The 14,436-nt window shown below is 41.0% G+C and overlaps 1 protein-coding gene across 2 annotated transcripts; it reads right to left on the reverse strand.

Moving 5' to 3' along the window:
- Window positions 1-303: 303 nt before the first annotated feature.
- TERB2 (telomere repeat binding bouquet formation protein 2) lies at window positions 304-13,971 on the reverse strand. 2 transcript variants are annotated; one of them, XM_067556144.1, is made up of 7 exons: window positions 13,804-13,971; window positions 9,586-9,667; window positions 6,293-6,438; window positions 4,183-4,244; window positions 3,051-3,136; window positions 2,318-2,406; window positions 304-830 (listed from the first exon to the last, which is right to left on the reverse strand). In XM_067556144.1, exons 1-7 carry the CDS (start codon window positions 13,865-13,867, stop codon window positions 685-687), a joined length of 675 nt encoding a protein of 224 aa, XP_067412245.1. In that variant the 5' UTR covers window positions 13,868-13,971; the 3' UTR covers window positions 304-684. The 2 variants fall into 2 exon arrangements, with proteins under 2 accessions (XP_067412245.1, XP_067412244.1); XM_067556143.1 differs by having other exon boundaries at window positions 2,318-2,409.
- Window positions 13,972-14,436: the final 465 nt, after the last annotated feature.

The following is a 14,436-nucleotide window of genomic DNA, read 5'->3' on the forward strand; positions in this document are numbered from 1 at the left end:
CAATGCAAAGAATTTATTTAGCTTCTCTCCCTTGAATATGTTAGCACCTTGATGGTCCTGTGACCCCACTGATTGTTTGGCAGGTTTCCTGTTTCTGATGTACTTACAAATTTTTTTGCTGTTAGTTTCTGAGTCTTTTGCTAGTTGCTTTTCAAATTCCTTTTTTGGCCTGCCTAATTATACTTTTATTAAGTCAGAATCACCCGGAAGAGTGTTTTGCATGCAGCATGTGAGAATAAAATATCTGCTCAAAAAGTCATATTGAAATCAAATTAAACCCTAGAAATTGCAAACAACTTGCAATTATTTGACGAAAGCTTATGTTTAATTTTAATATGAAATACATTGTAAGTAGCTGAAACTGTTTACAGCAAACGTAACCAGTTGGTAAAATATGAGTATCCAATAAATTACAAGGCACACCCAGTTGTATAATAAGCTAGCCTGGGCCAAAAATAATACAAAGAAATTCAACTCAGAATTCAGTCCTCCAATCACTGAACTAAAAATACCTTTAAGTACCATGACAATGCTATTTAAAGTAACCATCAACCAGCACAAAGAGAGAGAATGCAGACCTGTATGATGCTAAAGATGGGATGTTATTAAATAGAATGGGCATATGTATATTTATCAATGCTTTAGCACAGCCAAGTCAAGTTTTTGATATGAACAATTTAAATGTCATAGTTTTCTTTTCAATTTATTTTTCACATCGGAGAAAATGTCGATTTCATTTTTAATACAATACACCGAGTAACCTGAAGTGCCAGGAATGAAGTCATGTAGTTCTCCAAGGTATTTCTTCATATCACTAGAAGAGACATAACCTGCAAAGTGAAAATGTTATATGCTTATATAAACACCACAGAACCTATAGCACCTGGGTTAGTCTTTTTTATTGGACTTTCTGGAGTGTGGAATGAATATCCACAAAATTAGAAACGCCGTTGAGATGTGGCGGAGGAGAATCACAGACACAGTATCACAAATACATAAATACCTGGTACTTTATCACAGTTTTCAGTTAGATCACATCAAACATTATCTAATGTACTGCAGAGAGGAGCACTTTGTTAGGAAATATGCAGCTCCTGAAGCTCTGCTGTCATATCCCCATGAAAAGCGAGCACAGGGCTGCAAATGTTATTAAATCATTAATAGTGTGCACACAAGTTAAAGAAAGGCTTTTTCATTGGTGCAAACTGGAGAGAAAGAACTTTTATACTGAGTGTGATGTACTTGGACAATCCTGTCTACCCCCTTGGGTGCACACTAAAGGGTTTCTAAGCATTAATGTAGTGCTGTTTGAAGAAGACTATATTATTGAGAGTTAGGAACCTTTTAGTTTGCATCCACACAGGAGAGACACTGGTATGCACTGCTATTCACATCCCATAGTCCAAATTGTTAAGTACTGTAGACGTAGGCTTAGTGCAGTAAGGGAATGAACTTGTCTACTAGGACAAATTCATTTCTTTGCAGAAAAGCCAGGACCAAGCCTATGTACCACTTTAGTTCATCTTAAGCCTTCAAAATAGAATTTGTTGCCCACTGAGTTGGTCCTCTGCATAGGGGTGAATTTTACAGAAGGTGAATTATACTGAAAATAATTAACACATGAAAAATATTGTAATAGACCCGATAGTCCACTTACCAGATTCAGGGACCTCTGATAATGATCAACTAAGAAAAGGGGCAACCATAAGGCAGCTTCTAGAAGGATACCTACATACTGTGAATTTTTTCTTATCTCCAGAGTCTAGTGACACACACCCTAAAGTGCTCATGGAACTAGATGAAGTATCAAAAGTATAGGTGAGCTCCTAAAGGGTCAGAAAAGGGCAAATACAGCACCTGTTTTTAGGAGGGGAAAAGGCAGATCCAGGGAGTTACTAACCAGTAATTTTAACTTTGATGCAATATCTGATAAATTTCTAGAACAGTTAATACAGCACCACTTTTGATACTTGCAAACACCTAGAGAAATTAAAGTGATAAATAGGGGTCAACATAGACTCACCAAAAACAAATCATATCAGATCAATTTCAGTGAAAACTATACCCTTGGCTGAACCAAACTGTTAGTGAGATTTTCTTCCCATCATGTGAACTTTTTAAGAATAAACACAGAATTGCATGAATATTGATTATATAGAATTTATACAGAAAAGACACACTGCATGATTTTTCATCTGCATTATAAAGAAATCAAGCATGAACATGGCATAGAGTAAGCCAATCCTCATCAGTATCACCCATAACATTGTATACATTTGATCCATTTGGCAGAAAGTCCACCTATGTTAATCATTACCTGTCACCATGTTGTTCACTGGGTAATCCTGAAGTACACAGTAATCAAGTTTCCCTCCCACTGGCGTTTCTGATCCTCTTTTTTCTTTACTGCTATAGAGAAAAAACGTGTTATTTTTCCTTGTTCCATATGCTTTTTAAAGCTTTCTTTCAGGAATGGCTGTGTCACTGGATTCAGCTATTCATAGGAATTTCAAATTTTCCCTTCCCTGCCAATCTATAGTCAAAGCTAAGGACCTAAGTTCCACAGCAAGATCTCCTCATTTCTGAAGAAGTCTAGTGTGCCAAGATGGAAATTCTGCAGCAACCTCTGATAAATTCACAAATGAAGGTTTTTATTGAATTAAATATGGAAATAAATAATACAATATGTACAGAAGCCACTGGCTTATTTATTTTGATATCACATTTATTTTATTTTAGTCTGGCCTTGCATCTTCAAATTTCATTGCGCTGCAGATTTTTGTATTGAACATATAACCACAGTGCAGAAGCTGACAGGAGAGGAAGTTGAAGGGTTTGGCAGCTGGGCAGGACACAGTTGGGATGAAGTGGAATGCAGTTTGGGATCCTGGGAGAAACATATTAGTTTGATGTTTCTCAACAGCAAAATAATGATTGCTGACATTTACATTGTAATCATTAGGATTCAGAGTCATCAATCGATATGTTATACGCTCATGTGCCTAAACATCAGGACATATACAATCCTAACATGGAAATAAAGAAAATACCTTCCATCCAGGTCTTTTTTGCCCTTTATGCTTTGTTCATCCTCTTTTATGCTACTCTTTATTTCAACTGATGTTGGTTCATCAAGCTGTAGATGTCAACATATACTTTGATTAAAATTATGCCTACAGCACCATCTGACTTGCTGCAACTTGATAAGGAAGCAAAGCAAAGTCCCTCTAGTAACTATCATTTTCAATTTTTGACACTTCATGATAGATATTATCAAACAAACAATATTACACAAGGGCAATATGCCCCAGTGTGTACACACACAAAACATTTTTTTTTTTTTAAATCACATATACACCAACATTAAAGTGGGAACAAAACAGTCTTACCTTGCTCTGCAAAGTGGATTAGGAGTCATCTCAAGAAGGAAATAATCACACAGCTGTGCAATTCCTTTACTGTAAATGCCATCTACAGCCCCTACATCCTATCTAGAATTGACTTTGGGACAGTTAGCAAGTCCAGTCCCCTTCATCTCAGCCGCAAGTGAAAGGTGCTTCAGCTGGGCTGAGCATTTACTACTTAGGATTTTAATACTAAAACCAAACTGTGCAATATAAGGCAGCTTGTGTTGATCATGGTGTCTAGAAACCTTGGTCTCTGGCAGGAGAAGACTCTTGCATAGCTGTAGTTTGCCTGCAGAGCAAGAGATCTGAACCCAAGTTTCTGGCATAGGTAGTACAAAGGGCTGCCATTAAGCCACCTAACCCAGCCAGCAGTAACCCAGAGAAAGTGCAAAACCTTTGTAACCTGCTTCTGGGGGTTGAGTGCATTTATATCATTGTTGGCTTTTCTCAATCCATTTCATTATTGTTAAGGAGATGGACATTTCTTTGTGGTAGTGACGGTGAAATCCCTTTTGCATGCTCCCTCTCCAAATCCATTTTCTGCAAGTTCTGTGAGTTTGCTCCCCTGGACACCATGCAGTGGAAGGGGGATATACAATACACTAAAGGCAGTAGTAGACATCTTGATTATCACAATTCAGTTATCAAAAAAAATTGATCCACTGTTCAACTTAAAGCCCTAGGATGAAATCCTGCCGCCACTGCAGTCAAAGTTTTGCCATTGATTTCAATGGGTCAGGATTTCACCCCTGTTGTGCATTTAGTACAATCTTACCTGTTCCATCAGGGAATCATTCATATGCTCCCATATAAAACTACCAAGTTTTCTTCTAATTTCTGTAGTGAATAAAAATAAATTAATGTCAAAAGTATTATACAGTGGTATCTGTCCAGCAAAAATCAGTCACCTAGCAGGGGTGACCTTTAACCAAGGGGGAAACAAAACTGTAGTGACCACTGATTAATACCTAGGTAGGATCTGTAGTAGGGGTTACACAGAATCCCTTGCCCCCAGCACAGCATACAGCAAAACAGGCCTCTCCACACTTGGCTAGACACGCACAGACTTTCTGCCCCAGACCAATGCAATCTGTCCCTCCTTTGATCAGTCTAAATTATCCATGCTCTCGGAGGTTGGTGTGCAGTGTGAAGCTCAAAATGGGTCCTGTTGCGTGGGCTCAGCTGTTCTGCTCTGTTCCAGAGTGCTTATAAGAGTCCCCTTTTGCAAGCAGCTGGCTCCCCTCCAAACAGCTCCCTTTCTCCCATAGTTCAGGGTTCCTGCTTCTTCCTCTATTTCCTCTCTGAATCATTCCAGGTTGGTCTCCCATCCCCTCATTCACTCAAACCCTCCCGGGGGGGTCTTGTCTTTTTTCTTTTTCATGCAAAGCAGACTTGACTGGATAGTCCATAGCCACCATCAACTATAATTCCTAAATACCTATAGGGCTTTATATTCTCCCCTTCTACCCTGTCTTTTTCATGTAATGTAACAATGCCTTTCTAATACCACTCCATTTCCCCAATAATTTTACTAAATAATGTAATGTAACTTTTGTTACCTTAAGCTGTTTAAATTCTTCAGAAAGCTTTTCCCTTTCTTTATCAAAACCCTTATACACCCATATAAGGTAATAAATTTGTTTCTTCCACCTTATAGCACACACACAGTCCATCTTTGTGTTTATTTATTCAAAAGAGTTTTGTTTAAACCACAACAGCCAGTAGTATTCTAAACAAAATCACTTTGGTTTTTTTTCTATCCGGGCCCTGAAGTACATAATTATCCTCAAGTCCAGGGCACAATTCAAAAAATCATCTTCCTCTTTTTTCAGTGATCCAAATGTGTTGCCATTCCTCGTCAAAGATTTTCTGTACTATGCTTTTCAATTTCTGTTCACCCAAGGGTATTTCTATGTCAATTCTTCCATTTCTTACACCACTTTCAGCTGCTTTGTCTGCCATTTTGTTCTGTTATCCTGATATGCACTGGGATCCGGACTAATGCTACATGTATCCTCATCTGTGCTAACTCTGTTATTAGAAATATAATTTAATTGATTAAATCACTTCTATATATGGAGACATCCTTTTTTATTGCCATGAGGCTTGATATTGAGTCCAAAAAAATAACCGTCGGTGCTGGGTGCACACCCCAGGTCCAGTTTAACACTAGTATTATTGCCACAACTTCAGCTGTCATGACAGCTACAAAATCAGATATTATTTTAGATGTATTAATTCCTAATTTTGATATACAATATGCCATCCATATTCTTCCTGTTTTTAATCTTTTGGACTCCCAGTGGTCAGTTAATTCTGTGTCCTTGTTTTGGGGTGGAACTCCATTCAGCCTATCAGGTTTGTGGAGAGTAGCAGGATGGGGGTAAAAATGGGGAGAGAGGAAGGGGGAAAAAAAGGAAGAGAAGAGATTTTTGCCCGGTCCCACATCATCACTCTCAAGATACTCAAAACTGCAAGATCACAAACTCATAGGCCACTCCAATCTACCCATTTGCTAGGTAATAAACAGCCAAACGTGTTAGCAAAGCAATACTGTGTAATGGCTGGGGGCAGCTCACAGAGAAGCAGCATTTGCTACAGCTGTTAAACAGGGCTAGCATCTGCTCCTCCATGGGCAAGATCTCATTCACTCTGCCAACCCAGACTTGTACCTAGTAGAGGGATAAGCACCACCAGCAGCAATAGGTTCTGATCTACTTGCACTGCAGAATTGCGAATGCCTCCTGTCCTGGGACACTCCCTGTGTTTCATCTCCCCCAGTACCCAGTACTGTAATTTGACCATGTATGTTCAACATCACCAACAGTCTCTGTTTTTAAAACAATGAGTAAACTATACGGTAAATGCTCTATACTTTTTCTAACCTTCTTGCACACAGGCAGGAGGAAGGAGGAAGTGACCCAAAGCCACCGTCTGTTTCATTTCAGGGCTGGCACTTGCCTTTGCAGAGAGATAACAGGAATGAAAAACTGTAGCTTTACCTTCTATATAATCTAGGCTCTGGTGTATCCTAGAAGAAAAAACAGAAAAACAATTTATAAAAGTAAATGTGAAAAAAACAAATCATAATGATTTGAATGACCAATAAGGTTGGACAAAGCACAACTTCCAGTGCATGCATGTAAAGTGATTATAAGCTCTTTAGTGCACAGTCTGTCTTTTTGTTCTGTGTTTGTACAGTGCCTAGCACAATGGGATCCTGGTCTGTGACTGGGCTGCTAGGCACAACTAATAAATAAGAATAAGAATATTGTCATGAAATGACCTACTTTAAAATTGTTTCAATTGCTGTAAATATTAATCTTTCAAAAGTTAATAAAAAGGTTAATAAAGCTTTCACAAAAGATATAGAGCACGTTTGAGATCCAAAATAATTATTTAAATATACAGTGCATGTAATTTCAGTTACAAATTACCAATGCATTTTTATTTTGAAACAAATTATCTGAAAAGCATTTTCTCTTTCACTATCTGTCAAGTCCTGACTTCAGGGCTGTGCATTTTTCCTGTGACAGCAGATTAAAGCAGAACGGCAAATAACTGTGCCAGACCAATGGCTCTGTTAGAGGGTTACAGTATTATCAGCTGCTATGGCAAAATCATGAAATCCTTAGCCTCATAACTTGACAGATAAATGCCTGCAAAGGTGTGGGGATAGTTACAAAATTGAAGAATTAAAGTTAGCTTGAGTTTGGTTAAGAAAATGATAATTTGCTTTATGGTATGTGGCTAGTAAGAAAAAGGCCCCAATCAGCAAGAAAAAGATGGCTGTGAGAATGGTGAGTTATAAGAGCAGAATATAGTGTGGGAAGGGTGCACAGTTCAAAGAGCAACTAATAAAATAAAGGGCTGTAGTAACAAGACAAAGAAAAACTGTCTCAGAAAAAACAATCATAAACTGCTCCACCATTCTACTGGTAAGTGAGGAGCAGGGGGGCAAGGTAAGAAGGGAAGGCCTTGGAGGAAGGAAAATAGTAAGGATAAACTGCCTTAAACCTGGTTTTCACTAAAGCTAGCAAGTTAGCTGAACAGTATAAAGAGAGACATGAATCTGAAGGTTCTTTATCAGATCCTCTCCAATCTTGCTGGGGCAAACCAGGATGAGAGGACTATTCTCCTGTCTAGTCCATCTGTGAGTAAAATTGATCATATGCTTATGGATATGTGTTACTGTATCGGATGTAGTAAACTGCTTATTATCCTAGACTTTTTAGACATCTTTAAAGCAACTGTATAGATGCCATTTGGCCTTTGGATTTAATACAGGAATTTATCTTTAAACTGATGTCTGGTGGTGCCCGATCATAAATAGTAATTCCAACAACAACTATTAACTTTAGCATTATGACCTGACTTCTCCAAAACACAGAGTAAGAGGAGCATAATTCTGCACGTTACCACCTAAATACTCATTATTATTTCCTAGATATGGGACTCTACCAAAACTGCAGACCCAGATCCCAACATCGTGTCACATCAGCCTCCCCATCACACTGAAGCAAGGAGGCAGAGCCTCAGAGATCAGGTAAATATGTATTTTTATATATTAAATGACATGGTTGTGCAAACAGTTAAAGAAATGGTCCAAGCCCTTTGAATAGAAATGAATATCTTTAAATTGTGTCACAGCCACAAAGTACAGAAAAAAACGTGAACTTAATGTTTGGTGACCTGTTGGCCAGCACCATGCTCCAAGGATTTCTGTGATGGAAGTAGTGTCATCATAGAACCTAATGGGGTGTCACTTCAGAACTGAAGGGTTGGATGTCATAAGAGCTAAACAGAAAATGGAAAGTTTTTAGGTAATAACATGTTGAATTCCCCTGTTATCCTGACTAATAGGAGAACTTGATGCATACAACTAAAGTTAATAGAACATTGACAATTCCCTTAGTGTGTCATCTGTAAAATGTATTTAGTTGACATTTAATATATATAAATATTCACGTCATGATTGAGGAGCTTATGCAGTCTTTTCTTCATTTTAAGCTTTGCAGCTCTCCTTTTAAAAAATCCCCCACTGTCAAACCCTCTTTTGTTTTCTGTATTTCCTTTCCTTTGTTTGTAATAACTTAAAAGACTGAAAATAAAATTTCTTTCCCAAGCAATTTGGCCCTTTTCCATTTGGCAAGTATTGATTTTATTTCTCCCACCTTGCTTATAAAGACTGAATTTTCATATTTCTTGTTTTCATGATTTCCTTATTTGTGCTGTAGTCACAGTGATGAAGTCAGCAACATTCTGGGATTTGAGGTTGTTAGTTAACTGCTACAAAACCAGCTGGGAGAGCATAACAGCAGAAAACATTTAATTTAACTGTAGACTTTATACTGGTTTGGGAAACTAAACCATTTTCCCTTTTTGCGTTTAAAGTTTCATTAACTAAGGCCTGGTCTACACATAGATTTTGTACCAGCATAACTATTTTGATTAGGGGTGTGATATTTTAAACGAAAACAGCTATACCAGTACAACCCCTCCTATGAATATAAAAGTGCCTTCTACTGATATAGCTTATTCCCCTTCCCTTACAAAAATAAGTATAAGTACCTTTCAGTTGTGTCACTTTAACTGTACTAAAGTTTTGTGTATAGGGAAGCCCAAAGCGGTTTTGCTATGAGAACTATGTATTTTGTCCCAGACATCTTACCTACTGTTTATTGTGGTTGTGATTTTCAGAAGTGCTCGGCATTAGCTTAACACTGCTCCCAACTGAGGTAAATAGTAATACTCTCATTGACTTCCATGGTAATAGAGTTAGGCACTTTTAAAAATTCCATCTGTGTTTTTAAGTTACCTCCCTTAAAAATTGAGATGATAATTTAACACAATTATTAATGTTAATGATTTTTGTATTTGCATTACGTTTTGTATATAATTAATTGTACAGCTGAAAAACTCAAACAGGTTAGATGTATAAAATATATAATATATATACTCAGAGTTCTAACAGATGCAGGATGCACAATATTCCAAAACTGTGGTAAGGGAATTTTCATAATCCATAACAAAAACAGGAAAAGGTAGGAGAATTTGGTTAGCTGCAAGCACTTTCAGAGAAGTAGGGGAGGGATGATTAGGATAAGTGCATATCCAAAAGCACCCCACAGATAAGAACAGAGCCAAACAGCACAAGAGTCAAACCTATAAAATGTACCTCTGTGTATCAGGATGTGAAGCATCACTGCTAAACAGGTAATCAGCACCCTGATGAGTTGAAATCACTCCTCCTTCGGTCACTGAAGAAAAATGGGCACATTGAGAGAATATGGCACACTTGGTTTAGGATTATTACCCCCTATATGTTCAGAAAGCCTTTATATTTGTGGATGCCAGTGTCTCCAGCTCAAAGGAACAAAATATGAACTTCTGCTTTTGAGCTGACTAGTCACCTCCAGTCATAGATTAATAGATCTGAAGGCCAGAGGGACCACTATAATCATCTAGTCTTACCTCCTGCATGACACAGGCCAGGGAACTTCACTCAGTTATTCCTGCATCAATCCTACTCAACCTAATGCAAACTACACTTTATCTTCTCTACTGTTTGGCCATTTGAGGTGCTTGGAAACTCAAAATACTGCATTTTGGAGGTTTCTCAAACTATTTTAAAAATGTATTTGAACCAAGCTCCTGATCTCCAAGTACACCAGAAACAGCCTTCTTGTAAACTTCACTTGACAGGGCCCTTTTACTCTGATGAGTTCCAGTGAGAGCCATTGGAGAAGTGAACTAGAGAATGCAAGATTGTTGTTGAGGGAGAATGATTGAACAGAGCAGTTACAATGTGTGTAATTTCCCCAAAATTGAATGAATTCTTTGGTATGCCGCAGTTAGAAAGTGATGAGTTAGGAAAATATGCCTTGGTCCTTAGGCCTTGAAGGTCTCCACAATCTGAATGAGCCCTGCTAAGGGCAGAAATGGAAGGCATAAGGAAAGGTGACTTTCAGACTCCCTGTATTCTGGAGTAGGCCAGCAGCCTGCTCTAACTTTGGGCTTGTCCACACAAACACTTTAATCACAGCAAGCTGCCGCACTAGCCTGCCACACACTAAGTGTCCACGTGGACTCTGCGGTTGTGCATTAAAAGTTCCATATTGCACTTTGATCTACCCTCTTTAAAACAGGAGACTGAAATCTATGAATTAAGGCCAGAAGGGACCATTGTTTGCTTTCTTGTATAACACAGGCCGTAGAACTTCCCCAAAATAATCCACCCCAAAAGAACTTCCCCAAAATAATCCACCATGATCCTTGGCACGTTGCTCCAATGGTAATACCCTCACTGTTAAAAACATACACCTTATTTCCACTTTGAATCTGTCTAGCCTCAACTTCAGGCCATTGGGTCGCATTATAGCTTTCTCTGCTAGATTGAATTATTAAATATTTAGTCATTTCATTTGTTCCTCACAGAGGTACTTAGACTGTAATCAAGTTACCCCTTAATTTTCTCTTTGTTAAACTAAATAGATTGAGCTCCTTGAGTCTATCACGATAAACCATGTATTCTAATCCTTTTATCATTCTCTCGGCTCTTCTCTGAACCTCCTCTGATTTATCAACATCCTTCTTAAACTGTGGAATCTAGAACTGGACACAGTATTCCAGCAGTGATTGCACAGTGCAAAGAGGAAAAAGAACCTCTGTACTAATCAAAATTCCCCTATTTATGCATCCAAAGATCACATTAGACCTTCTGGCCACAGCATCACACTGGGAGCTCACTTTCAGCTGATTATCCACCATGACCTCCCAATCTTTTTCAGAGTCACTTCATCCCAGGATAGAGTTCCCCATTCTGTAAGTATGGCATACATTCTTTGTTTCTAGATATGTATGTGACAGATATTGCAATCCTATGCAGTATCTTTGGGGACCACTGTATTACATTTATAAGTGGTTTTCGTATGATTGTGTTCTAGTCCATGGAGGAGAGTTACCACAGCTCCTCTAGAATGAAAAACAATGGAGGGTGATTATCCTGGGAACTGTAAACAATTCCAGAGAAGTACCACCCCCAGGGATGTTTACAAATACTGCTTCAAACTGTGTTTTTCAAATATTTAAACAAAGAAAGGGCTTTTGGTATAAAAAGCTGATCCAGCAAATGGACAGGATCTTCTGTCCCAGGGGGCCCCACCCTTGCAGAAGGGTTGGAAAGACTTTGGCCTATTAGGACCCCATAAGACTGATGGGTGATAAGCTTTTGGCATGCACATAGGAGCTTTTATTATTTTTGTTTTCTCTGTAATGCTTTTTACCTTAAGAATAAAGATGCTTGCTTAGAAAGAGCTGTGTGATAAATGTAATCGCTGGCAATACGCTGTTCATCGTCCTCTGAGAGAAATAAACAGATGCTGGCTGTTAGACAGACTGACATGCTGGGGATGTCACAGTGAGCTGTGCAGCTTTAAAATCTTCAGTCAGAAGGGAGTGGGACAAGGGACTCTACCCAGAGATATGTGATGGCTGGAGACCCATCTAAAGGGGAGTCAGGGAATACAGGTGCAGTTACCCTGAAACTGTGACAGGATACATTTATATTTAGCTGTATTAAAACACACATTGTTTGCCTGCTTACAAAGTGATCCAGATTGCTCTATATCAGTGACCTATCTTCTTCCTTAATTACCAATCCCTCATTCTGTGTCATCTGAAAACTTTGTCAGTGATATGTTTTCTTCCTAGTCACTGATAAAAATGTTAAATAGCATAGGGACAAGAACAGATCCCCACAGGACCTCACTAGAAAAACACCCATTCAATTATGATTTCCTGTTTACAATATTATTTTGAGACCTATCTTTTGGCTAGTTTTTAATCCAGTAATGTGTGCCCTGTTAATTTTATATCATTATAGTTTTTAAATCAAAATGTCATATGGTACCAAGTCAAATGACTTACAGAAGTCTAAGCATAGTACAGCAACATCTTTTTCAACCAACCTTGTAATCTCATTAAAAAAAATCAAGTTAGTTTGATAGGATCTATTTTTCACAAACATATGTTAATTGGTTTTAATTATATTACCCTCTTTTACTTCATTAATTGAAGCCTGTATCAGCTGCTTCTATGGTCTATATTTACCCCAAGTCATCCCATTTACCCTTTTTTAAAATTGGTATATCAGCCTTCTTCCAAGCTGGGACTTCCCCAGTCTTCCAAAACTTACCAAAAATCAATATTAAGGGTCCAGTGGCAACTCAGGCAACTCTCTTAAAACACTTGGATGCAAGATATTTGGATCTGCTTCTTTAAAAATGTCTAATCTTAGTAGCTGTTGTTTAACATCCTCCTCCAATACTAACAGAATGGAAAAAAGTGTTCTCATATGATATGACTACATCATCTGTTTTTTTTCCCAAATACAGAACAGATATTTTTGAACACTTCTGCTTTTTCTGCATTATTGATAATTATACCATTTCCATCATGTATTGGATCAGTACCATTGTTAGGAGTCTTCTGTCTCTAATGTACTTAAAAAACACTTTCTTAATGAGGTTTATTCTTCTTCTTCTTAATTTATAATATTTAGAAATGCCTAAGATGTTTTAGTACTGGCAGCATGTGACCTCTAGTGAGAGTAATTAACCACAGGACAACTGACCAAGGGCTGTGGGGGATGTTTTTCTAAAAGAAGTGCTCTGGAGATTTTTTTTTTTTTTTTTTTTTTTGGGGGGGGGGGGGGGGGAGGAGGTCCATTAGGTGAAGACAATGATCCTTTCTGGCCTGGGTGTCAGACTGAAGTGACCCACCCCCCCGCGGCTGATTTGCCTACCCATTGGCGCTGGGTGTGCAAGGAGCAGCTCAGCCTGGTCCCTGTGAACTCGGACGGTCCCAGGGCACCACAGTGTGGGCGTTCAGGGGGCAGCAGCGGGGCGCGCAGGGCCAGGCACAGGCAGCCCGAGCTCCCGCGCGGGCGGGCCTCCGGCTCTGTGTGAGCCGCCCTAACACGCTGCCATGCCGGGACCGGGGAGCAGCCCTCGGGCAGCTTTGCGGGCGACACTCCCCACCCGCTGCCCGTGCGGGGCTTGGGCCGCCAGCGGGGCCCCCTCGCCCAAGGCCGGGCCGCAGCGTCCCGTCACACGCGCCGCGCGGAGGAGCCGGGCGCCTCTGGGGAAAGGGGCGGCTCCGCCCGGGGCGCCCCGGGCCGGGTCATCGTGCGGCGCCGCGGCAGCCGGGTGGGGGACCGCAGCCAGACGCCAGCTCAGCCCTGGCGATGGCCGGAGCCCAGCCGGGGACGAGGAATCTGCGCGGGCACCGGGCACCTGCCCCGGAGCACTCCCGCCCGCACGGCCCCCGAGAGCCGGGTCGGATCCCTCAGGTCCCGTCCCCCCCGCAGCGGGGTGAGGCCGCCGGCCGCCCTCACCCCACAAGTCGCGGAGCTCCGCGCTGACGCTCTGCGAAAACCAGGCGCTGCGGCCCTGGAACATGCCGGCCTCGAGCTCCGCCGGCGGGTCCGCAGACCCCGGCCTGGCCTGAGTGAGAGACGTGCCGGGAGAGGGGCCGAGAGACTTTTCCCGCCCACACCCTGCCTCTCCGCGAGCTGGAGGGGGAGGGGTTGAAAGAATTGCCCCGCCCACCACCTCTGTAGTGGGAGGGGCTGAGAGAATTGCCCCACCCACCGCCTCTCCCCAGGCTGGGGTGGGGGGCTGCGAGAGAATTGCCCCACCTCTCCTGGGTGCTACTGGGAAGTGCCAGGCTCACTCCCTGAAGTTGCCGGAGGGCGGTGAGCAGGCCCTAGTGTGCCAGTTGCAGTGCCATGAAACAGACACACACACCCCGCCTGCAGCTTGGGCTCCCCAAGTCAATCCCAGGGTGGCCATGGGGCCCATGGATTTCTACCACCTGACCTGCAGCTCACCTGCGTGTGCTCGTGCTCCTGGCACATGGCCACCTAGCCTCCTTGGCGCTCTGTTGGTATCACTGGGCTGGAAAGTTGGGACCGTGACTGATCAAGAATTAGGGGTGTTGGGTTTGTTACCTTGTTTCATGTGTTGTT

This window comes from Emydura macquarii, unplaced genomic scaffold (genome assembly GCF_026122565.2).
Source record: "Emydura macquarii macquarii isolate MOO-44397 ecotype Brisbane River unplaced genomic scaffold, CSIRO-AGI_Emac_v2 contig_1644, whole genome shotgun sequence".
NCBI classification, from domain to species: Eukaryota; Metazoa; Chordata; order Testudines; family Chelidae; genus Emydura; species Emydura macquarii.

Bases quoted from the DNA above. Each gene is read 5' to 3' on its own strand.
- TERB2 (XM_067556143.1), bottom strand. From the start codon at position 13,867: ATGTTCCAGGGCCGCAGCGCCTGGTTTTCGCAGAGCGTCAGCGCGGAG. The intron at 3,137-4,182 runs GTAAGATTGTAC...TGACATCTACAG, and splicing joins ATGATTCCCTGATGGAACAG to CTTGATGAACCAACATCAGT. The intron at 2,410-3,050 runs GTATTTTCTTTA...TTTTCTCTATAG, and splicing joins AAAAAAGACCTGGATGGAAG to CAGTAAAGAAAAAAGAGGAT.